Source organism: Lethenteron reissneri, chromosome 51 (genome assembly GCF_015708825.2).
Source record: "Lethenteron reissneri isolate LAM-NWPU_2019-01 chromosome 51, ASM1570882v1, whole genome shotgun sequence".
NCBI classification, from domain to species: domain Eukaryota; kingdom Metazoa; phylum Chordata; class Hyperoartia; order Petromyzontiformes; family Petromyzontidae; genus Lethenteron; species Lethenteron reissneri.
In genome coordinates, this window is record NC_083829.1 from 6,223,410 (window position 1) to 6,243,320 (window position 19,911).

Below are 19,911 nucleotides of genomic sequence, written 5' to 3' on the forward strand. Positions count from 1 at the left end.
TTTAACTTACTATGTTTTATTGTTATTATTTTATTATTTCCCTTCTACGTGACTTTACCGAAAGAACCAAGAAGATGAATCCCTGCAGTCACGAAAGCTTTAAATCGAAATTTGCATAGTAAAGTAATTGTATTTTTTTATTTGCTACACAGCCAGGTAATACGACAAATCGCTAACCTTAAACGCCCATACTCTTTGGTTCTTTCGGTAAAGTCACGCAGGTAGAAACAAAATACAATTAATCCCGACGTTTCGAACGCAACACAAGCGTCCGTCTTCAGGTTAAAGTCGCGACAGCTGCGATGTCTGCTGCGTCCGAAACGTCGTGATTTATCTTATATTATTTCTACCCACGTGACTTTACCGAAAGAACCAAAGAGCATAGATTCCTGCAGTCACGAAAGCTTCAAATCAAGACTTAAAAGTCGAAGGCGTTATAGTACTATAGTAATACAGCAAGTGCAGAACCACTGAACCGGAATTGATAGCTTGAAAGCATTTAGCGCGGGGCCCTTGAAAGTGCGGGGCACGTGGCATATGTAGCTACTTTTGCTGCTAGGATCATCCGCCACTGCCTATAAACCTTTTCTGTCGCCTCTTGCTCTCATATTTAAACTGGGTGTTCATTTTGTAACTCGCGTGTTTCGTTTACGACCGTCAAACACCTCGCGCGTCCGCTGTGCAACATTCCTTGAGCACTCTGTACCGTATTCATTCTCCGCTGTACGTATGTTGAACTTCTTTCACACCGTACGCAGCGAACCGTGGTCATCGGAGGTGCTCTCACCGAAGCACCGCAGATCTCGCGCATAGAATTGCCGGGTCCACCCGTGTTACAAATCACATGATCGCGCCGCGGTGGCTAGGAGATGTTAACTACCTCGCCTGGTGTACAGGAGGTCGTGGGTTCTATCCCGACCCTGACGATGCCTGCTGCTGTATATTTGGAGTTTGCGTGTGTTTCTCCCCGTGGTCGCTCAGATTCTTCTTCTCAGGGTCCTCCGGTTTTCCCCTCCACATTTAGAATCAACAACGTGCGTTTCGAGTATTTGGCTGTTATACATTTCCACACGACAAGCCACTTTATTGGGCTATCATTTGTCGGCCACGTCTCTTCTGAAAAAAGCCTCGTTGCTCAGTGGGCCTTAGCTGGTAAAATACAAGTTTTTTTTGTTTAAAGAAACTCAGACACACGCTTTACAGCGTTACAGCCGTGCTATGTCAGTGTGTGTGGTGTGTGTGTTTAAGTCACAGGAGGGACGACACGGGGGTAGCAGGAATGCCGATGGCCTTTTATGGCAGCAAAGAGCAAAATCGTTGCAATGAGCTGTGGCGAGAGATCATACAAACACCAAAGGGAAAGACCCCCCGTATAGCCGTAACAGACTGTTGGGGCAAGTGCTGTTAGCGAGCAGCACGTATGAAGGCAGGCACTTTGGCACACGAGGGGGTGGGTGGCCAGCACCACGCCCGACTGCCTTTGTCTCCCCAAGTGCTGATTTCGTTACACACCGCGCCGGGTACAAATGTTGAGGCCGAGTCGACCTAGGGGAGGCCCAGGACCGATTCATATAATCGTCACTGATGTTGGTGGCCGTGAGGTCGTGTTGTCGGGGGTTCGTAGCGCAGCGCGCTAATCGCTACTACGCTACCGTTCCCCACAGTCTGTGCACATGCACCGCGGCAGCCCCTCTCGTCACGTGCGAAGGTTGCGATTCTTGATGTGGTGTGCCGCGAGCAGCAGCCGAAGCCTTGGTCGATCCACTGCTGGACGAAGGGTTTCTCCGCCTTCCTTCCCAAGCTGCCGATACCATCTCTCACGATCCTGCCGATGCAATAATATTGACAAGCCAGCCCGGCACCTGCAAACGCTGGGCTGATTTCACCGCAAGGTACGTGTTCTCTCAGACGCTTTCCGTTCCTATTCTTAGGTTTTCTCGGTAAAGTCACGTAGGTAAAACATTAAAATAAAATCACGACAGTCGTGATTTTTATTTTATTTTACTTTTATTAATTTAATGTTTTACCTACGTGACTTTACCGAAAAAACCTAAGAATATGAATCCTTGCAGTCACGAAAGCTTTCAAATCTAGAGCTTTCCGTTCCATTCACTCATTCATTTGTTAAGTTTTTGACCCAGCTGGTCAGCATTGGGCAAAACTGAAGTCCACATTGCACCCAGCCTCTACGCATCTCTAATTGATGTGACTTCTGTACGGCAACCTCCGCCGTTCTGAATCGTGCCCCCCTTGTGAAAACACACTGCTCTCCCATGCAGCTCTTGCTTGCTCCTTCTCTCTCCCTCTCTTGTTTTTACGATCAGTGGAAACAAGAAGATGCTCGGTGTAGTCGGCACTTTGCTTCGTTCATCATTTCGTTTTTTTTTATAACTTTGTTTTATGTAAACCCCCACCTCTCGCTCACTCTCTCGGTCACTCTCTCTCTCACTCTCTCGCTCACTCTCTCGGCTCACTCTCTCGCTCACTCTCTCGCTCTCTCGCTCACTCTCTCGCTCTCTCTCGTTCTGCACGCAGCTCTTCTCGCAGTCCGACGGCCTCCGACGGGTAGCTCATATCAGCGTGCAGAGCTCCCCGTCATCTGCCTCTCTTCCCTCCCCCTCTCATCACCAGCATCGCCCTCTGGTACCAAGACATTGTCTCCCCTCATCCCCGGCTTCCTTCCCGGCCTTCTTCCTCCTCCTCTCTCCCTGCTACTCTCCTCTTTGACTTGAGCCCTGATCTCCCTCCCCTCTCCCAATCACCTTGCCCCCCCCCCTGCCCCCCCTGCCGCCCCCCCCCCCCCTCAGTCCGCTACCCTCTTGAGCATCATTTGTGGCCAGGTCTGAAAATAAAATGCATACCTCAGTGGGATTTGCCTGGTAGGGTGGGGATGGTTTAGCTTAATTTGTATGTTTTGGGGTTATTTGTTTGTCTTTCTTGTACTTTGTACTCCTATTCGTGGGGTTTGAATTGTTTGTTGTTGTAACGTTCATACCCCGTGCCCCTACTGGACATCTGTGAAAAAGAGCCTCACAGCTCTTCGGATTCCTCCTGCAGTATAAATACAATTCTGATTCTGATCTAGATTCCAAGAACACAGGATCAGATGTTACTATCCTTTGTGCAAGCACTTCCAAGAGTTCATGAACAGTGAGCCTGGTGAAATTTGGGGAGCGCATCGTCAGTAGTGACCCTTTGGTTCCTAGGGTGTTTCGGCCTTTCACACTATACACCCTCCCCAAAGGCGGCCAGCGAAAGGGTGATCAATCCTACGCTTGCGTCCCACTCCCAGTTAGTCATAGGAGTTGCCTTGTTGTTGATAGCCAACATCCCACTCTACTCACCCTTCCCGTGGTGCTGCTGGTGGTGGCGGCGACATGCCCATGGGCGTTTAAAGCTTGCGTCACGCACTCATTTAAAATGCCGTGACCAGGTGGAAACCCAATGCGAACTTGTTCATTGCAAGTGAGGGATTATGACGTCTTTCACCAGGTGGCGGGCGCTCACCGTGAGGATAAATGTGCCACGCCGACGAGGAGGAGCTGAGTCCCACTCAAGGCCTGTAGCGGCTGACGCGGTACGGTGGCGCGGTACGGTGGCGTGGTAACAACGGCAGCCCAACGGTCAGTCCGCTGCCTAGATCTTCTTCTTCTTTTGTATGGCATGGTGGGGAGGGGGAGTGGAAAGCAACGGTTTGTATAGATTTAGATTTAAAGCTTTCGTGACTGCAAGGATTCATATTCTTGGTTCTTTCTGTAAAGTTACGTAGAAGGGAAACAATGAAATAATAGAAATATAAAACAATGAAATTCTCACGACGTTTCGATTGCAACACAAGCAATCATCATCATCAGGTGTGAAAACCACAGCAAGAAATTTGCACTCGAGAGGTCCTCAAATTAACACGTAGCAGGCTTTCGCGACCAACATTGTCCATGATAGAGTTCTTTTTGGGGTTAGATCACGTAAATATTAATGTGTCGTTAAACCCGACACAGCCAATTAGTAAGGTTTGTCACGTAAACAAAACATGCCAATTATTTACTAGTTCAGCACACCGGTGTGTTGGAGAATAAACCCACAACATTTACAATTGGCGTACGATGTTTCGCTGGTAATTATATTTACGCGCTCTAACATTCACACTACTTTGGCCCTGAGAAGGACCTTTTGTACCGTTGATTTTCAGGCCCGGCATAACTTTTTGGCACATTCGGCCGACAATTGGATGACATCCGTCGTGCTTTTTGCACATAGCAGGGAAGACCGCAAGCAGGTTGTCATTTTCTCCCAAGCTGCCTGACAGTTATCCGACCATAATTCACCATGCAGAATCGGCGTAACGTTCGGAGCATAGGCACAGCAGCGGCGTAGAAATGGCCACGGGAAATGAATGTTGCCGCACCTGCCCTCCGCTGACAAAGAAAGTCCCCAAAGCACCTGCGGTGCATGGTGGTCACTCATCGAAGCCTTGCCCAGGCTCAACCCTGCTCAGAAATTAATTGGTCGTATTTTGTATGTTTTTGTGGTTGTGCTGTTATACCCAGTCCAACGTTTCCAACCGCATGCCAACGTTGGCATGGTCAACCCTGTCTTTCCGACAGACCTGCTCTTCACCCGAGGACGGCTGCTTGCGTTGTGGCCGAAACGTCGTGAGAATTATTTTATTATGTAAAATTTTTATTTTATTATTTCCCTTCTACGTGACTTTACCGAAAGAACCAAGAAGACGGTCAACCCTTTGTAGGCCCTGCTCTTTCCTGTCTATGCCCCGCCCCTTCCTGTCTATGCCCCGCCCCTTCCTGTGCATGCCCCGCCCCTTCCTGTGTATGCCGCGCCCATTCCTCTTTAGGCCCCGACCCTTCCCCTGGACACGGGGTTGGGCTGGTTTGGGTGGTGGTGGGGGTTGTGAAATGGAGGGGGGGGGATAGTGGGGGTAGGCATGGATAGGGACCACACATGAGCCATATGCAATTTTTAGCAACCGTTAAAAAAAAACAGACTCATGAATATTTTTAGTCTGGAAGGAAGCCCTATTTTTAACCGAACACGAATCGTGTTCTGGTGCACGCTTCACATGATCAGGTGCGCATGCGCACGGACCCTTGGATGAGGGACTCACCACGCCGCGAGGGTCATGGGTGGAGTTGCCACCCGGTCCTGGTTGGTCCCAGGATCGACTTTCTTTTTGAGGAGGCGGATGCTAAATCTGTGAGATCTGTAGCTCTTCCCAGGACGTTGAAATAATTTTTATTGTTGGGTTGTCATACAACCAGGTGGCTCAGCGGCAAAGCGAGCGGTTTGCAATCGGAAGATCGTGTGTTCAAATCCCTGGTTGTGGGTTGGCTTTGCCCATCATCCCTGCGGGGGTTGGTAAAACGAGTACCGCTTTGCGGAGCAGTCAACGGTGGTTGTCGTATGATTGGACTCTCCCCCGCCATAGGGATGTGGAATTTCCACCACCGACTCGGTGCTTTCAACAGGAAATTATCACCGCCTCAATGGTGCCGTGAGCAGCGACTCTCTCAGACTTTCTTCCAGTGCAAATTACTCTCGGTGGCAGGTCGTGGGGGAAAGTCTGTGTGTCCATCTGTGTGTCCATCTGTGTGTACTTCTGCATGTCTTTGTCCGTGTATACGACTGTGTGTACGTCTGTGTCTGTGTAAGAGGGGAGCGGTAGTGTAGCGGTTAGCACGCTGCACTATGAACCCGGCGACACGGGTTCGATTCCCGCTCACGGCCAACACCAGTGACGATTATCTGAACCGGTCCTGGGCCTCCCCTAGGTCGACTCAGCCTCAAATGAGTACCCGGTGCAGTGTGTAAACATCGCCACTGGGGAGACAAAGGTGCGTGGTGCTGGCCACCCACCCCCTCGTGTGCCGTACCAACCTCCAAAGTTGTTCGCTAACAGCACTTGCCCCAACAGTATGCTAAGGCTATACGGGGGATCTTTGTCTTTGTGTGTGTGTGTCTGCTCATCTCAGGAGGAGTGTCAGCGGAGTCTGAACGGCCATGTCTGCGTACAACCTCCTCCGCCTGGTGTCTCACCCCCGCTCGGGTCCTCTACTGCCCTGTGAGTAGCAGCCATCATCTCTCCACTGCTGGATGAAGGGCCTCCAGTGCCTGGTCATGTGCTCTATCAAACGAAGTCACGGGTCGTATCTGGCCCATGGGCAGTAGGTTCTTCACCCATGGCATAAGGGTACACGTGTATGTGTGTGTGTGATGGGGAGCGGTAGTGTAGTGGTTCGCTCGCTGTGGTTCGAACCTGGCGACCCGAGTTTGATGCCCGGTGATGGCCAACACCAGTGACGATTATCTGAACCGATCCTGGGACTCGGCCTCAAATGAGTACCTGGTGCTGTGTGTAAACATCGACGCTGGGGAGACAAAGGCGACGCTGGGGAGACAAAGGCGGTCAGGGCGTGGTGCTGGCCACCCCACCCTCTCGTGCGCTGTGCTGGCCTTCATAGGTGCTCGCTAACAGCACTTGCCCCAACTATTTATGGTCATACGGGGGATCTAATTCCTGCATTTGTATAAATGGGGAGCGTTGGCATAGTGATTCGTTCACTGCGCTTCGAACCCGGCGACCCGAGTTTGATTCCCGCTCACAACCAACATCGATGACGGCCAATTGAACCAGTCCTGGGCCTCCCCGTGGTCGACTCATATTTAAATTAGATCGTGTTGCGGCGTGTGAACAGCACCGCTGGGGGAGAGACAAAGGCGGCCGGGTGTGGTGCTGGCCACCCCACCCCCCTGTGTCTCGTGCGCCGTGCCGGCCTTCGTCGGTGTCGCTCGCCAGCGTGTGCGTGTGTGCTACACGGGGGAATCTTTGCCTCTCCTTGTGCCTCCTTGTGCCTCTCCTTGTGCCACTTTCGGGCGCACTAGCGGAGGTGAAGCGGCGGGAGCAGCGTGCGCGCGTGACCTTTGCCCCCGAGGAGCTGAGACGGAGGCTGACGACGCTGCAGTTCCACGTGACGCAGCAGCGCGGCACGGAGAGGTGAGGTGGCGGTGGCGTCGTGGGAGTCGGCGAAAGAGAAATAAGTGATATTTTAAAAGACTTTGTTTTTTTAAACACGCTTTAGTGAAATGTACCGTACTCGTAATGGAAGACTTCCACGATTCCCAGGCAACGTCAGTTGAGCATGGACAATTAGACCCAAGCCGAAACATAACATGTAAAAAAGATTGTTAAAAAATATATATTACATTTTTTATGATAGAATATAGTATTGTCGTGAGTATGACATAAGTATACCAAGTTTGCAGTCGATACCACATTGGGAAGTGGGTTAAAATTGAGTTACAAGATTTGAGGATACAACAGATAGAGTGAGTTAATAAAAGCGTGTAACAAAAAGCCCCCCCCCCCCCCCCCCCCGGAGTTGACGGAAAAATATTTGGTCTCGCCCCCCAAATATTGGCTCGTGATTTTATTGGGATCATCGTGAATGGGTGGTGGCGGGGGGGGGGGGGTTGCAAGCAAAGTAACAAGAAGTACGCCAATAATTTTTTGGTAAAAATAAAAAGCCCTCAATATTTCAAGAGCTGCAATGCACCGTGTGGTGAATATGAGAACGGTGTTGGGCCCTTAATATAAATAAATAACAATCACGAAGCAAGCGGTTCTTCAAGAGCTCCATAGCCGCAGGCTGCTCTGACCCCCCTTGCTCAGTGAACATGACGAGTCGATTTCATTTCGGGGGAAATTTAGTTTTTGTTTAACGCTGATTTGCGTTCGTGCAGCGTTGTTCGATTTCTCTGAATTTTTGTTAATTTGCTGTACGTTGCCGGGACTTGATGGCTTTTGCCGTTTCTTGGTGACGCAACCAGCCCTTGCAAGATGAGCTAATCCTGTTCTCTCTGTTCTCGCCCTGGTTAAGCAAAGCAAACTGGCACGTGAATGAACATTAAACAGCCAATTAATCTCTCTCTCATCCCTATCTTGTCCGCATACCTTTCTCTCATCTCACGACATGTCTCTTGTCTACTGCATCTCTCTTGCCATGCTATGCATCTGTTTCTTACCTGCATCTCTTCTATCATCTCACTAGGACTCCATGTCACCCCGTGTCTCCCCCGTGTCTCTCCGTGTCTCCCCATGTCCCCGTCTCCCCCTGCCTCTCTCCTCGTCTCCCCCCGTGTCTCTCCATGTCCCTGTCTCTCCGTGTCTCCGCGTGTCCCCGTGTCTCCCCCGTGTCTCTCCGCATGTCCCAGCGCCTCCCTGCGTCTATCCCTCGTGTGTTCCTGTGTCTCTCCACGTGTCCCCGTATCTCCCCCGTGTCTCCCCCCCGTGTCTCCCCCCCCCCCCCGTGTCTCCCCCCCTGTCTCCCCCGTGTCTCCCCCGTGTCTCTCCACGTATACCCCCCGTGTCTCCCCCGTGTCTCCCCCCCGTGTCTCCCCCGTGTCTCTCCACGTGTACCCCCTCCCCGTGTCTCCCCCCCCGTGTCTTTCCGCGTGTACCCCCCCCCCCTGTCTCCCCCGTGCCCCCCCCCCGTGTCTCTCCACGTGTACTCCCCGTGTCTCTCCCCCCGTGTCTCCCCCGTGTCTCTCCACGTGTCTCCCCCCTGTCTCCCCCCGTGCCTCCCCTGTATCTCTCAAAGTGTACCCCCCCCCCCGTATCTCCCCCCCCCGTGTCTCTCCACGTGTCTCCCCCGTGTCTCCCCCCCGTGTCTCCCCCCCCATGTCTCTCCACGTGTCTCCCCCGTGTCCCCACAGGCCATTCTCGGGGGAGCTGACCCTGCACAGCGCTGCGGGCACCTATGGCTGCCTCGTGTGCGGAGCCGCGCTCTTCACGTATGCCACCGCTCCCCACGCACACACACACAGAGACTGTAGGGCAGGGGTGTCCAAACATTTTGCAAAGAGGGCCACATTTGATAAAGTGAAGATATCTTCTTGGTTCTTTCGGTAAAGTCACGTAGAAGGGAAGTAATAAAATAATAAAAATAAAACACAATAAAATAATTCTCACGACGTTTCGGCCACAACGCAAGCAGCCGTCCTCAGGTGAAAACCAGGTCCGTCGAGGCGACAGAGTCTGAATGAAACAGCACAAGAGCTTGGAGCATATATCGTGTGCTGTTTCATTCAGATTCTGTCGCCTCGACGGACCTGGTTTTCACCTGAGGACGGCTGCTTGCGTTGTGGCCGAAACGTCGTGAGAATTATTTTATTATGTTTTATTTTTATTATTTTATTACTTCCCTTCTACGTGACTTTACCGAAAGAACCAAGAAGATGAATCCCTGCAGTCACGAAGAAGCTTTAAATCGAAAAGTGAAGATGCCCGGGGGCCAATAGTTCCTTCTGACATTTTTTTAAACCACACAAGTTACGTGAAAACACACACCATTATAAAACTATTTTCATTGTCACAATTACCTTTATTTTTCAAATGACAATGTAACCAAATATAAGCCACTCAGGCAGACGTGAACAACTCTAAAAACGCAAATTCTGCCTTTCATTCAGTCAGATAACATTGAACAAGCTGTATAGAATACCTGAAATTTCCATGAGTTTTATGATGTATTTATTCTGACAGAGCTGGCGAGCCATAACTAACACATTATAAGACCGAATCTGCGGGCCGTATGAAATCTGACCGCGGGCCGTGATTGGCCCGCGGGCCGAACTTTGGACATGCCTGCCTGAGTGTAGGGGCAAGTGCTGTTAGCGAGCACCTACGAAGGCCGGCACGGCACACGAGGGGGGGGGTAGGTGGCCAGCACCACTCCCCGGCCGCCTCTGTCTCCCCAGTGGCGATGTTGACACACCGCGCACAAGGCACTCATTTGAGGCTGAGTCGACCTAGGGGAGGCCCTGAACCGGTTCAGATGATCATCACCGGGTGTTGGTGGTGGCCGTGAGCTGGTGTCGAGCGACACGCAATACCTAGTCGTGGCCACCAGACGGCGCCACCACCACCACCAGCACCCCACCACCACCACCCCCACACTGTGCTCAACCACCACCACAACCACCAGCACCCCACCACCACCGCCACCACACTGTGCTCAACCACCACCACTGCCACCACCACCGCCACCACCATCACCACCACCACCCCCACCGCCACCACCCCACCACCACCGCCGCCACTACCACCGCCGCCACCACCATCACCACCACCACCCCCACCGCCACCGCCACCACCACCACCCCACCACCACCACCACCGCCACCACACTGTGCTCAACCACCACCACTGCCACCACCACCGCCACCACCATCACCACCACCACCCCCACCGCCACCACCCCACCACCACCGCCGCCACTACCACCGCCGCCACCACCATCACCACCACCACCCCCACCGCCACCGCCACCACCCCACCACCACCGCCGCCACCACCACCGCCGCCACCGCCGCCGCCACCGCCACCGCCGCCACCGCCACCACCACCACCACCACCGCCACCACCGCCACCGCCATCACCACCGCCACCACCACCACCGCCGCCACCACCACCACCGCCACCACCACCACCGCCACCGCCACCACCACCACCACCGCCGCCACCACCGCCACCACCACCGTCGCCACCGCCACCACCGCCACCACCACCACACTGTGCTCAACCACCACCACCCCACCACCACCACCACCGCCACCACCACCACCGCCACCACCACCACCACCACCGCCACCACTGCCACCACTGCCACCACCACCGCCACCACCACCACCGCCACCACCACCACCGCCACCACCACCACCACCGCCACCACTGCCACCACCACCGCCACCACCGCCACCACACTGTGCTCACCACCACCACCCCACCGCCACCACCACCACCACCCCACCGCCACCACCACCATCACCGCCACCCCACCACCACCACCACCACCACCGCCACCAGCACCGTCGCCACCGCCACCACCGCCACCACCACCACACTGTGCTCAACCACCACCACTGCCACCACCACCACCACCGCCACCACCGCCACCACCGCCACCACCACCACCGCCACCGCCGCCACCGCCACCACCGCCACCACCGCCACCACCGCCACCACCGCCACCGCCCATTAAGAGGACCCGCACCATCCGAGCGTCAGGCCGAGATGCGCACAGTGGTGCCATTGTGACCATGCGACACCAAACCGTGGTGCCGTACAGTGAGCCCACAGAGACCACACAGAGATGCATAGAGACTCGTAGAGATACATTAGAGACCCGTTAGATTTGCTGGTTTATCCGGGATGTTTCTGTTGCGCGTCGTCGCTTTAAGATGTTTTCTTGTTCATGTTTTTTGTTTGTTGCGGTTGCACCCGACTCAAGAGCCGCATGGCTCACAGGGCTATACCTAATACATGAAACTTGAAAAAAACACAAGAGACCTGTAGAGATACACTTAAGAGAAGCCAACGTGGTGTGATTGTGTCCATGAAACCCAAACTATGGACCACTTAGTAAACCCATAGCGACACACTGACATACATAGAGACTCGTAGAGACCCATAGAGACCCGTAGAGTTACATAGATACCACTGGTAAAGGAGGTCTCATAGTGTAAACGCTTACCCCGAGCTCTCAATACTCTGATAGTGCGCTGTATTTGAGTTGTACGCCTTTTGGCGTTATCTGGTCCAACACCAATGGAGACTAGGCTCTAAGAAAAGCTGTCTCGGGTGTGGACCAATCAACTTCAAGGACAGTGCATATTATTATCATCGTCAGAGTTGTTTCTTTTTGTTTGCATTTTGACTGCTTGTGTTATGGTTATTGCAAACATGATGCCTTGTATAAAGGCGTCAGTTTTTGTACCAATTGAAAGGGTAAAAACCTATTACAATACATAGAGACCTAAAGAATGTAGCCATGCAACCCAAACTATGGAGAGGAACAGCGGCAGCAGCACCACTTTCTCTCTCTCTCGCTCTGCTAAAGCCATCTCGTCGTGGGGCCAGCAGCAGCAGCAGCAGGAGATCTCGACATTGGCACCGAGCTCCAGAACCACACAGCTTCAGCAATCGTGTGCGCAAGGGCTTGTGGAAAGAGATGACGATTTAGCTCAGCTTTTTAAATCCTTTATATTAAGTTCACTTGCTTGCTTGCGCGCTTACGACCGTGCAAATCTTTCGGTCGTTTTTTAACCCACTTCCCGTGATCCAATCGAGCTGACATTTTGCACACAGACTCGTTTTGCGTGACAATTTATTTTCGTGAAAAAAAAATATTTTCCTAAATTTTCCACTTTTTAGGAATTTTTTTTTTATATTTAATTTAAAATAACCAATGTGATAAAAATGAAGCTCTTACTCAAGAAAAACAGAAATGAATAATAAAATAAAACCGATGCCACGCATATAAAGGATTTATAGTGAAAAACGTTGTTTTTACGGGTTAATTTTTACATTTTACACTTGTGAGGTTTTTGTCGGTTACGTAACGCATGGTTAGTAATGAATAAATTCAGTTAAAACGTGACCAGTGCTATTTTATCGAATTGTTAAAACAATAAACGTTTTACAATTTAGTTAAGGGTACACGAATATTGTAGAATAAAAACACACATCCCTGCCACGGCTAGCTAGCAGTGGCGAGTGACATGCGAGACCGACCTTCACCAAAACCCGCAGTGAACCGGCGTGGTGAAGTATGGTCGAACAGTCTCACACGTGGCAGGCTTTCGCGACCAATATTATTCACAATCAACGTTTTTGGGTTTAGATCGCGTCATTTATAAATGTGTCGTAACCCTCCACCACCCGACACGGCGAATTGCCCGATGAAGCTGGATGCAATTACCAGCGAAACGTTGTACAACTCAAAAATTGTAAATGTTGTGGTTTCACGCTTCAACACTGCACCGGTGTGGGGGCTAAAGCAGTGAACTATTTTGTCTTTTGTCAACGTGACACTTTTTTTTACTGATTGGCCGTTTTTTTACGGGTTAATTTTTTAACGTACAGGGACTCCTCTACTTACGTTCGACTTACGAAGTTTCCGAGATACGAACAAACCTGTCCGTATGTCCAGTTGCCTGTTCGGACCGAGAGTCGTAAGTTCAACCGCCGCGCAATAGATGGCGGTGGTGGCATCTACACCTGCAGAACGTGAGAAACCAGTGGCATCTACATCTACAGAACATAAAACTAACGTGACGTGCGCAGCAACGCGTCAGGCCACGCTGATACGCACGGAGCTGGTGCGATGCTAACTCTTCTTGTTTGCCTTTCAACCCAGGTCTGAAAGCAAGTTCGACTCCGGGTCAGGTGAGCAATCACAATTATAATCATCATCCTCGCGTGCCCCCTCACCCTCCTGAACTGTGGCTTAACTCTGCCCTTGCCCGGCAGCAGCTAGCGAGACGCCGGGTACCAGCTCAGCCAACAGAGAGTCACAGACTCATCTACCCACCCAGCCACTCGGCCTTCTAAACAGCCACCCAGCCATCCACTCAGCCATCTAAACAGCCACCCAGCCATCTACTCACCCAACCAGCCAGCCATCTACGCAGCTACCCAGCCATCTACTCACCCAACCAGCCAGCCACCTACTCAGCCACCTGGTCATCTACTCAGCCACCCAGCCATCTACTCAGGCACTCTGCCACCCAGCCATCTACTCAGCCACTCAACCATCTACTCAGCCACTCTGCCACTCAACCATCTACTCAGCCACTCAACCATCTACTCAGGCACTCTGCCACCCAGCCATCCACTCAACCACTCAACCATCTACTCAGACACTCTGCCACCCAGCCATCTACTCAGCCACTCAACCATCTACTCAGGCACTCTGCCACCCAGCCATCTACTCACCCACTCAACCATCTACTCAGGCACTCTGCCACCCACTCAGCCACTCAACCATCTACTCAGGCACTCTGCCACCCAGCCATCTACTCACCCACTCAACCATCTACTCAGGCACTCTGCCACCCAGCCATCTACTCAGCCACTCAACCATCTACTCAGGCACTCTGCCACCCAGCCATCTACTCAGCCACTCAACCATCTACTCAGGCACTCTGCCACCCAGCCATCTACTCACCCACTCAACCATCTACTCAGGCACTCTGCCACCCAGCCATCGACTCAGCCACTCAACCATCTACTCAGGCACTCTGCCACCCAGCCATCTACTCAACCACTCAACCATCTACTCAGGCACTCTGCCACCCAGCCATCTACTCACCCACTCAACCATCTACTCAGGCATCCAGCACAGTGTGGGGGCTCTGTTTAATGAGCTGTACATGTAAGAACCCCCCACTACCCCACAGCCCCCAACTCCTTGAGAAGTTTGAGATCCGTGTCTGTGTTCGGCCCTGGGTTAGGAGGAGGAGGTCGCCGTCCTGACCCCTGACCCGTCTCCCCCCGATGCCCCCCGACCCCGCCACAGGGTGGCCGTCCTTCTCGGAGGCCGTGACCCCACACGCCGTCGCGCTTGGGGACGACGTGTCGGGCGGCGTGTGGCGCGTGGAGGCCTCCTGCAGCCAGGTGACCGCGCCACCGCTGGGCCAGATGTCCGACGTTTCGCTCCACGTGCCACCCCCCCTTCCCTCTCTTTCCCCATGTCTCATCCGTTCCTACCTCCCCACATATCCCCCTCTCTCTCACCGCGCGTCTCTCTCACACGGTCCGGCTACCACATGAGACACATTTTGACAGCAGCCCCATCTCGCCCAGTGTCTCTCCTCTCTCTCTGTGTCTCTCCCCCTGGGGATCTCTCTCCCCATATGCCTCTCTCCATCTGTCTGTCTCCCCGTGACTCTTACCCCCCGTCTCTCCCCTATCGCTTTCCCTGCGTATCACTCTCTCTCTCCCCACACACATCTCCTTGTCTCTCCCCACGTCTCTCCCCTATCGCTCTCCCTGCGTATCCCTCTCTCCCCACACATGCCTACCTCCTTTTCTGTCTGTGTGTCTTCCCCGTGCATCTTACCCCATCTCTCCCCATGTCTCTTCCCCTCTCTCCCCCCTGTGTAGCCTTCTCTGTCTCTCACCACATGCCTACTTCCGATTAGCATGGTTGCCTACGTACGGTGCGAAAGAAGCTTAACATACATACATCTTCTTGTCTCTCTCTGTATTTCCCCATTCCCCATGCATCTTACCTCATCACTCCCTCTCTCTCCCCGTGTGTGCCCCCCTCTCTCCCCACACACGCCTCTCTCCCTGTCTCTCCCCCCTCTCTCCCTGTGTGTCCCCCTCTCTCCCCACACACGCCTCTCTCCCTCTCCGTGTGGTGTCCCCCCCCCCACCACTCCCCCCACAGTGCGGCTCCCACCTGGGCCACCTCTTTGAGGACGGCCCCCGGCCCAGCCGCAGGAGGTTCTGCGTCAACTCGGCGTCGCTCAGCTTCTGTCCGCGGCTCGACGGCCCCAACGACGAGGAGCGGCCGGGCCCAGCGCTCGCCGGCCACGACGGCGGCTCGGAGGACGGCTCGCTCACGCCGCCCCCCGCGGAGACAAACGGGGGGCACCGGTCACGTGGGGCCCAGAATACGGCTTCACCGGGGGGCCCGGCTCCTACGGGTCTGGCCCCAGGAGTAGCGAGGGCTTCCTGTGGGGCTGCCCGTGGTTGGAGTTGTGGTGGTGGTGGTGGTGGTGCAAGAAATGTTAAAGACGTTGTGGGTGAGAAAGGCATGGGTGGTGGTGTTCGTGGTGGTGGTGCAAGCAGGGATGGAAGTGTTGGTGGGACAGGAGTAGCTGGTAGTGCTGGTGGTGGTTGGAGTTGTGGTGGTGGTGGTGGTGGTGTGGGTGGTAGTTGGAGCTGTGGTGGTGGTGCAAGAAATGTTAAAGACGTGGTGGGTGGGAAAGGCATGGGTGGTGGTGTTCGTGGTGGTGCAAGCAGGGATGGAAGTGTTGGTGGGACAGGAGTAGCTGGTAGTGCTGGTGGTGGTTGGAGTTGTGGTGGTGGAAGAATTAATAGAGATGTGGTTGGTTCTAAAGGTGGTGGTCGTTGGGGTGGTGGTGGTGGTGGTGGTGAGAGAGGTGTTGGAGATGTGGTTAATGGGAAAGGCGTAGGTGGTGGCTATGGTTGGAGTTGCGGTGGAGGTGGTGCAAGAGGTGTCCGAGATGGTGGTGGGCCAGGCGTGGGTGTAGAAGGTGGTTGTGGAGGAGCTGCAGGTGGTGGTGGGAGAGGTGTTAGAGATGTGGTTGGTGGGAGAGGAGGTGTGGGAGGTGGTGTTGGTGGCAGTGCTGGTGGTGGTGCTGGTGGTGGTGGTGTTGGTGGTGGTGTTGGTGGCGGTGCTGGTGGTGGTGCTGGTGGTGGTGGTGTTGGTGGTGGTGGTGATGCTGGCCGTGGTGTTGGTGGTGGTGTTGGTGGCGGTGCTGGTGGTGGTGTTGGTGGTGCTGGTGGTGGTGGTGGTGGTGTTGGTGGTGCTGGTCGTGGTGGTGGTGTTGGTGGTGGTGGTGTTGGTGGTGGTGGTATAGGTGGTGCTGGTCGTGGTGGTGGTGTTGGTGGTGGTGGTGTTGGTGGTGGTGGTGTTGGTGGTGGTGGTGTTGGTGGTGCTGGTCGTGGTGTTGGTGGTGGTGGTATAGGTGGTGCTGGTCGTGGTGTTGGTGGTGGTGGTGGTGTTGGTGGTGATGGTGTTGGTGGTGCTGGTCGTGGTGGTGGTGGTGGTGTTGGTGGTGGTGTTGGTGGTGGTACTGGTCGTGGTGGTGGTGGTGTTGGTGGTGGTGGTGTTGGTGGTGGTGGTGGTGCTGGTCGTGGTGGTGGTGTTGGTGGTGGTGGTGGTGTTGGTGGTGCTGGTCGTGGTGGTGGTGGTGGTGGTGTTGGTGGTGGTGGTGTTGGTGGTGGTGGTATAGGTGGTGCTGGTCGTGGTGGTGGTGTTGGTGGTGGTGGTGTTGGTGGTGGTGGTGGTGTTGGTGGTGGTGGTGTTGGTGGTGGTGGTGGTGTTGGTGGTGCTGGTCGTGGTGGTGGTGTTGGTGTTGGTGGTGGTGATGCTGGTCGTGGTGGAGGTGTTGGTGGTGGTACTGGTCGTGGTGGTGCTGGTGGTGGTGTTGGTGGTGGTGTTGGTCGTGGTGCTGGCCGTGGTGGTGGTGGTGGTGGTGGTGGTGTTGGTGGCGGTGCTGGTCGTGGTGGCGGTGGTGTTGGCAGGATGGGTGTGAGTGATATTGGTCGAGGTGGAGGTGTTCAAGGAGCAGGTGTGACCGTTCGGCGTATCAGTGTTAGTGGGGGGGTTGGTGTAAAGGTTGTTGTAGGGGTTGGTGTTGATGGTGTGCACGGTTTGAGCAATGCTGGAGGTGGTGTCGGCGATACGAGTGACGCTATAGGCGGTGTGAGTGATGGTGTAGGTGGAGGTGATGGTGTGGGTGGTGTGAGTGATGGTCGAGGTGATGGTGGAGGTGATGGTGTGTGTGGCGTGAGTGATGCTCTGGGTGGGTTGAGTGACAGTGTAGGTGATGGTGTGGATGGTGTGAGTGATGGTGGAGGTGATGGTCGAGGTGATGGTGTGTGTGGCGTGAGTGATGCTGTGGGTGAGATGAGCGACGTTGTAGGTGGTGGTGTTGGCAGCGCCATCTCTCACCAAATCCCTTGCCCGCCCTCCAACCACCTCATCGCAACAGCCACCACCTCCTCCATCCACGACCACAGCGTCCACATCACCCACGACAAACTCAACGAGGAGGAGGAAGAGGGCAGCCGGGAAGAGTCGGAGGCCTTCAGCACCGCTCCCCAGTCTCACGCCAGCGGCCCGGCATCTGACGACGACGAAGATGACACAACAACATCATCATCATCGTCGTCGGCGTTTGTCAGCTGCGGGCCGACCCCTCCGATGAGCCCCGGTGGAGGGGCGGCCGCTCCCGCGCGCCCGGCCGGAGTGGCGACGATCGGACCGTTGGCCGTCGGTCGGAAATGACGGCTCGGGGCTTGGGGGAGTTCATCTTCTTGATTCTTTCGGTGAAGTCACGTAGGTAAAAAAATAATTAGAAAATAAATAAAATCACGACGTTTCGGAGGCAACACAAGCTTCCGAAACGTCGTGATTTAATTTATTTTTTTATTTTTTCACCCACGTGACTTTACCGTAAAAAAACAAAGAGTATGGGACCCTTGCAGTCACGAAAACTTCAAATCTAGAAGAAGAAAAAAACCACAAGACAACTTAGATTAAATTTCGATTTAAAGCTTTCGTGACTGCAGGGAGTCATCTTCTTGGTTCTTTCGGTAAAGTCACGTAGAAGGGAAATAATAAAAACATAATAAAATACAATTCTCATGACGTTTCGGCCACAACGCAAGCGGCCGTCCTCAGGTGAAGAACAGGTCTGTGGGAAAGACAGCGTCTTTGTATTGTATTTTATTATGTTTTATTTTTATTATTTTATTATTTCCCTTCTACGTGACTTTACCGAAACAACCAAGAAGATGAATCCCTGCATAATATTTTATTATGTTTTATTTTTATTATTTTATTATTTCCATTCTACGTGATGACTTTACCGAAAGAACCAAGAAGATGAATCCCTGCATAATATTTAATTATGTTTTATTTTTATTATTTTATTATTTCCCTTCTACGTGACTTTACCGAAAGAATCAAGAAGATGAGTCAGAGTCGTCTCTTCGCCGCTCAAGAGCGCCGTCGGGACATCGATACACTCGAAACGTACACGTTTAGTATTCTCTCCATCGAGAAGTTACAAAAATATTATGTTCACGTATCCAATCAGACGCCGGCACGCTGCCGTTTAAAACGCCGTTAGCACCGGCTGGCTACTTGCATCGCCGCAAGCGCAGAAGTGTACGCGATGCGATTGGGGTCACGTGGAGCGATCGTCCGCTCCGTACCACCGGCAGACTCCTACCCCCCCCCCTCTTTTGTAGCTGAGTCACCCTCCCTGTGCTGCACAGGGACAGCTGCCACTGGGGGTGCCCTTCCAATGTTTGAAGCGTTGACGCAAGTGCCATCCAAATGCAATATACTGTACGTATTATTATTGCACTGGTCAACACACTTTATCTGGCATAAGGTATTCCAACGGTGTTAAGGTAATTTTGGGGTGCTGATTCCAAAGCTGGCATCAGTTTTTGTCTATCACATCAGGTTTTTGAGATATCAAATATTGCATTTTCAATAAAAACGGCAGAAGAAAACTATTAAATAAATGTGGATATCTACATTAAATGATATTATAAACACACTATCCTAAAAATACAGCACCATATTTTAACACTAAAGCAGTCACTGACTCGCAACAACTTGCAATCATAAGTGACAGAGTTAATTTCGGGTAAAATCAATGAAAATGGGGTATGCCGATAACATGAAAGTGAGATGTGATAGAGCAAATCTGAGATCAGATTTGGAATCGGCACCCTGAAATGAGTCTAAAACAGCTGCAAAAGTCCAGGCCAGAAAAAATTTTTTTTTTTGTTGTTGACCAGTGTAATGTTCGCATCGATTCGTGCAAATGGATATCCTGAACGCACCATCACACTTAGAGATTGTGACAGTAGCCGATCACACAATGTAAGGGTTCATATTGTTTCTTATCTGTACATAAGGGGCCGTCCATAAATGACGTCACGCACCATTATTATTATTGCGATATAACCTCATCCATTCTGTGTCTTCAAAAGCTGATCTGAAATATTGCTTTGCTCCTTCGGTCTACTGCAGGCTTCGCAGGCCGGCACGGTACGATCCAGAGCGGCTGAGCAAGCAGAACTCTCGATTTGGGTTTTTACGGTCTCTCTGTGGTTCTCGCCGACAGCAGTTGAGGCTCGTTGAACATTTGCTGCCGAGCCTCCAGGAACGGTGGCGATATTTGGGTTTGGGAATGCCGACGACGGGCTTGACGTGCGGTCGCCACGCCGCTCCATGCTGCTTAAGTTTCTCCCGTAGAGTTACGTAGAAGGGAAATAATAAAATAATAAAAATAAAACATAATAAAATAATTCTCACGACGTTTCGGCCACAACGCAAG

The 19,911-nt window shown here is 52.8% G+C and overlaps 1 protein-coding gene across 10 annotated transcripts in view; it reads left to right on the top strand.

Annotated features, from left to right (window-relative positions):
* Positions 1 to 19,911, top strand: part of LOC133355420 (uncharacterized PE-PGRS family protein PE_PGRS46-like) — a 30,370-nt gene extending 10,459 nt beyond the window's left edge. For 3 of the 10 annotated variants that reach the window (XM_061572710.1, XM_061572707.1, XM_061572708.1), the window contains exons 2-9: positions 1,742 to 1,892; positions 3,493 to 3,623; positions 5,988 to 6,076; positions 6,898 to 7,009; positions 8,728 to 8,805; positions 13,212 to 13,240; positions 14,373 to 14,470; positions 15,249 to 19,911. In XM_061572710.1, the coding sequence (XP_061428694.1) occupies positions 6,016 to 6,076; positions 6,898 to 7,009; positions 8,728 to 8,805; positions 13,212 to 13,240; positions 14,373 to 14,470; positions 15,249 to 17,840 (2,970 nt within the window). In that variant the 5' untranslated portion in view covers positions 1,742 to 1,892; positions 3,493 to 3,623; positions 5,988 to 6,015 and the 3' untranslated portion in view covers positions 17,841 to 19,911. Of the gene's footprint in view, positions 1 to 1,664; positions 1,893 to 2,552; positions 2,644 to 3,492; positions 3,624 to 5,987; positions 6,077 to 6,897; positions 7,010 to 8,727; positions 8,806 to 13,211; positions 13,241 to 14,372; positions 14,471 to 15,248 lie in introns of those variants that run through there. The other 7 variants (XM_061572715.1, XM_061572716.1, XM_061572711.1 and 4 more) reach the window with 6 other exon arrangements.